The following is a 5,000-nucleotide window of genomic DNA, read 5'->3' as shown; positions in this document are numbered from 1 at the left end:
TGAACAACACAAAGTTTTTCGTAAAATTGATATTTTCATCCAATTTATTTGAAAACCATTCGCACGTCTACATTCGTCTATTAGGGTCGTCTTCATTTAAGTGATGCAATATCTGTAGGTTGTGTAGATGAAACTTTTCCTCAACCAGCATTTTGTGGATGGTTGGTTTTGGAACACCTAACACTGTGGATGTCCGATGAAGTGATTTCTTTGGGCTAGCAGAAACTTTAGCCATGACAGCCTCTCGTTTCTGAAATCTTTGGTCGCCCGGAACGGGGTTTATCCAAAACACTGCCGGTTTCTTTAAATTTCTTGATCAATTTTCCGACGGCAGTAAAAAAAATAGGTTACCTATAAGGGTGTTGAAGATTAAATTCTTCCGCACTTTTGCGATAAGACCATCCCTTTCGTCCACTTAATAATACTAACTCGATTATTTCTTTAGACAGAGCCATCATTCGATCATCTGTAGAAAAAATAACAAATAAATTTAGAAAAGTAAAGTATTTTTTTAAATTTAATTTAAACAAAAGTAAAAAAGGAAATTTATTATTTTTTATATGGTTTATGTTATGATTTTATTCCATGTACCCAGACGTCGTGGACCCTAAAATTGCTTTGATTAAAACCTTTTCAACATGGAAGTATCCAAGGAGCATTTAAGGCACATATAATTCTTTATGGTACAATAAAGGTAACTTGCAGCCGAAGTGACTCGAAACATACACTCAGTTTATTGGAAAGTGCTTGAATGAAAGAACTTGCAGGAGATCGTTTGCAAAATTGAAGATGAAGATCGAATAGGATGTCCAGTTGAGTTTGATGATAAGCTCCTTGAGGCATTACTTGAAGAAAATCCGTCATTATCAGTTGAAGAATTGGCAATAAAGCTAACTTCAAACCATACAACAGTTCATCGTCATCTTCAACAACGTGGAGAGATTCCTAAACTTGGAAAATAGGTGCCTCATGTATTGTCCGAAAGCAACCGCAAATCTCGAATTGACATCTGCTCTTCTCTCCATTCTCGCAGACTCATCTCACCCTTTTTCGATAGACTTGTGACGAAAGATGGATTTTCTATCGAAATGTTAAACGTCGTAAACAGTGGCTTGGTAAAAGGGAAAATGCTCAACCACAACCGAGAAGGGAACTTCATGGCGAAAAGGTTCTACTCTATCTGGTGCGATTGCAAAGGCGTAATTCACTTTATATTGTTACCACCTAATGCAACAATCAATGCTCAAGTCTACTGTCAGCTATTAGAGCGTTTGAACCAAGCTTTGAAGGAAAAAAGGAGCCGCTTTAGTGAATCGCAACCCCACACTGCAAAGATCACATCACAGAAGATCGAAGACTTCGGTTTAGAAAAGTTTCTTCATCCAACTTATTCTCTTGCTCGAGATGGGCATGCATGGAAGAAGGCGTGTGTCAAGAGCTCAAAGGCTTATGGACCTTTTGAATTTCTATAGCAAAGTCAAGAGGGAAACCCACAAATCACACCATCAAGTATTAATTAGATATCTATGACAAATACTTCTCTTCCAGAACTCTTTTTTCCTGTAATCTTTTTAAAACTTTTAGGTATATTAAGATCTTTTACGTTTTAATTATAAATTTATATATATTTATTCTACAACAGCTTGGTCATCGGCAGAGGAAAGTGGCAGACAATTTATCATAGATATCGTAAGATCTTTACTAAGGTAAGTTGCATTTGTACCAAAATCTTTCTCAAGGATTGTCTATCACAAACACAGAACTCTTCTCTTCTATTTGCTTGCAACAAGCCTTATATCTACCCTCACTATACCAAGAATCTTTCTAAAGCAACAGTCTATCGAGCAAATAATAATAAAACAAAAAACTACACAGGCCTTACTGATAATCTCTTACATAAAAGAATAAAAGATTCTCGCCTTACCGCATCACTCTTCAAATATATCTGAATTTTAAAGAATGATAGTATTAATAATTATAAAACTGATTGGCCCACTATAGAACACGCATTTCCTTACATTTATAGCTCTAGAAGACATGATCCTTTCTCTTGGGAAATTGCGACATCCTATTACAGTATTTTGCAATTATGAACATAGAAGCAAAAGTAGTGATTTCTTTCACACGTTTCCATCAATATCAATTGAGAGAATCCCAAATATTAACTGGTTAAAATCGTTCATTTTCCACAAACTGGATTTGTCATACTCTAACAATGGTAAAAAAAAATTCAATTTTTCAACAACACTAAGGCTACATAAATAATAGCCACATATTTTTGCTTATGTATTGTCACGCTGCTTCCATTTCTCTATTAATCAGCAATGTGAAATTCTAAGTAATGATTCATAAACCTCCATTTGCTATTGTGTGTGTGTGTGTGTGTGTGTGTGTGGTGTGTGTGTGTGTGTGTGCGTGCGCGCGTGTGTGTGTGTGTGTGTGTGCGTGTATTTATGTAATAATTGAGATTCAGTTGAGTTAGGTACTTAAGTTGAAGCATCAAGTCGGTACGGTAATATCCATACCCCTCAAAGTAAGGTGACTAAAATCAAAATAAGCATCAGGATATCAAGTAGTGATGCAGTTCGACTGTTTCAAGCAGCTCCATTTAATTGAACAATGCAATCATTACATCAATTTAAATGTAGTGCCATCTTCAGCTGCACAAATAAATAAATAGAATCTTAACGAGTAGGACACATTAATATAATTTTTCTCAGATATTTTAACAGAACAAGATGATGGAAGACATTCATGTCGCTATTGTCGCCAAGAGTAAACTACACTTCCAAGAATCGCATGAAGCCTATTGGGGTCATAGTGTTGTAAGGGATTGTAATTCATCTCTAATTCATTTATCTTTTCATCAACTACTAAGTCTAAGACTAGAAAACTGTGTCTATTTTGAATAAAAGACAAGTGTAAGTTGACAACTCATGGCTAGGTATGGTCATAAATATTATCGTATGTCTCCCTTTTACTCAGGGAGGAAATAAGACATTAGGAGAAGTCAATTGGATACAAGTAGCTGCCTATAAAAAGAGGCAGGGTAGGGTTAGGCTTTAAATAATGATGTTAATTAACAGTTACTTAGCGTTTCGATAAAAACAAACCGATAGAATAAGTACTAGGCATAAAAATAGGCTCTGGGTTCGAATTGTTCGACTAAAACCCTTCAAAGCGGTGCTCCAGCATGGCCGCCATCAATCAAATGAGTGAAAAAAGTAAAGGAATGAAATCGTATATATATATATGTAAATGTAAAAAAAATACAAACTGGGACAAGAACGTGAAACATTTAGAAGACGATACAAAAAACACGGACGGGACATTCGAAGCCTTCAATCTTCAGTCAAGAACCGGATCATCTTCGCAATTTCGGCTGATTAATCTTGAGATTGCTCCGATCTGGCCAGCCCCCAAAGGAAAATCTAAGCCAAGCGCATAAGATTCCCTGGAAGAAAGCCTCGAATGTATACAACACAGGGACGGAAAACCGGACGAAGTTACACGAATAAAAATACAAAAATACGTAAAAACAATAATGATAATAATAATAACAACAAAAACAGGAAGTCACAGACAAGCGTCTTTTCGACAGGACGAGTAAATTTTTTGAGCTGGCGTTAGAAGAAAGCCTGAGGGCTACAGAGAGAGGAAAAATGTGTCTTGCCGCAACATATATATATATATATATATATATATATATATATATATGCACACACACAGGTCATTGCGTAGAATGAATTATATGAACATATACAAGTTTGTGTGCATACATGCGCATATACACACATTCACGCCCACACACACACACGCACACATACAAACATTAGATAGATAGATAGATAGATAGATAGATAGATAGATGATAGATAGATAGATAGATAGATAGATAGATAGATAGATAGATAGATCATTGTGAAGAATGGACAAGTGTGTGTGTGTGTGTGTCTGTGTATGTGTCTGTGTGTGTGATAGTATGGTAAAACCTATATCATCCCTTTATTTTAGAACTGATGGTTTGATTTTCGGAATGAAATTAATGGGGTTTTCTTTTATTTTTCATTTCTTTATTTTTCCTTTCAAGCAAGAACGCAAATGTTGGTTTTCGTTAAAAAAAGCTTCTTCCCCCCACTATCACCACCACCACCACCACCACAACCCCATTATTTCTCATTCGTTTAATTTTGAAAATCACAAATTGCTGAACGGTGCCTATTGTCTGCCGGAGAATTGTGGATTCTGTGTCGGGAAATGGCTGCCTAAAGTAGAAACGAAGAGCAGAACTAATTTTGATTGATGAATTAATTGATTTCACGTGAGAACAATTTCAAAAAAATAATTAGAGCAAAGTTTAAAATAAAATGACTGCTGCTGTTGTTGTTGTTGTTGTTGTTGTAGTTGTTGTTGCTGCTGTTGTTGTTGTTGTTGCCGTTGTTGTTGCTGTGGTTGTTTTAACCGCAGGACAAACCTGCGAAGAGCAACGATCAGACACATCCAACAATATAATCGTCCCATCTTCTTGTAGACATTTTTCGATGGAACGTGCATAATCAAATGAATCTTTCCTCTTTTTTTTTCATTTTTAAGATGTTTAGACGCGTTTTCAAGAAAGCTTTGTCTGCTATTTCTAGCAGATCGATCGACCATGTGGAGGTTTTCACAGTGGCTCGAGAATACAGGGATGCTTCGTTGGAAGAAAGTAAAGATGTGGAGCAGAACTAAAGATGATGAATTAATTAAACTTATTGATTTCACATGAGAGCAAGTTTAAAATAGAAAGATTTTTATGCATTTGGCGTTAAATGGTTCTTTCATTTATCTCCCTTGACGGGGACCACGTGAAGCATAAATAAAAACTGAATTAACGAACAAAACTAATAACGTAAAGATTTCTACATTTCCATGGATGTAAGGAGAGCCACCAGCGCCCATGTGGATAGAGCAACGGTAACTAACATTGGAGGCGAGCTGGCAGAAACGTTAGCACGCCGGAC

General features: G+C 36.1%; 1 protein-coding gene across 1 annotated transcript in view; it reads left to right on the top strand.

Moving 5' to 3' along the window:
* Positions 1 to 4,598, top strand: part of LOC118763804 — a 7,523-nt gene extending 2,925 nt beyond the window's left edge. Inside the window, exons 2-3 of the mRNA XM_036503605.1 lie at positions 1,643 to 1,706; positions 4,091 to 4,598. Coding sequence (XP_036359498.1) covers positions 1,643 to 1,706; positions 4,091 to 4,303 — 277 coding nt within the window. The 3' untranslated portion in view covers positions 4,304 to 4,598. The remainder of the gene's footprint in view (positions 1 to 1,642; positions 1,707 to 4,090) is intronic.
* Positions 4,599 to 5,000: the final 402 nt, after the last annotated feature.

Source organism: Octopus sinensis, linkage group LG6, assembly GCF_006345805.1.
Source record: "Octopus sinensis linkage group LG6, ASM634580v1, whole genome shotgun sequence".
NCBI classification, from domain to species: domain Eukaryota; kingdom Metazoa; phylum Mollusca; class Cephalopoda; order Octopoda; family Octopodidae; genus Octopus; species Octopus sinensis.
This window is presented reverse-complemented; position numbering and strand designations above follow the sequence as displayed.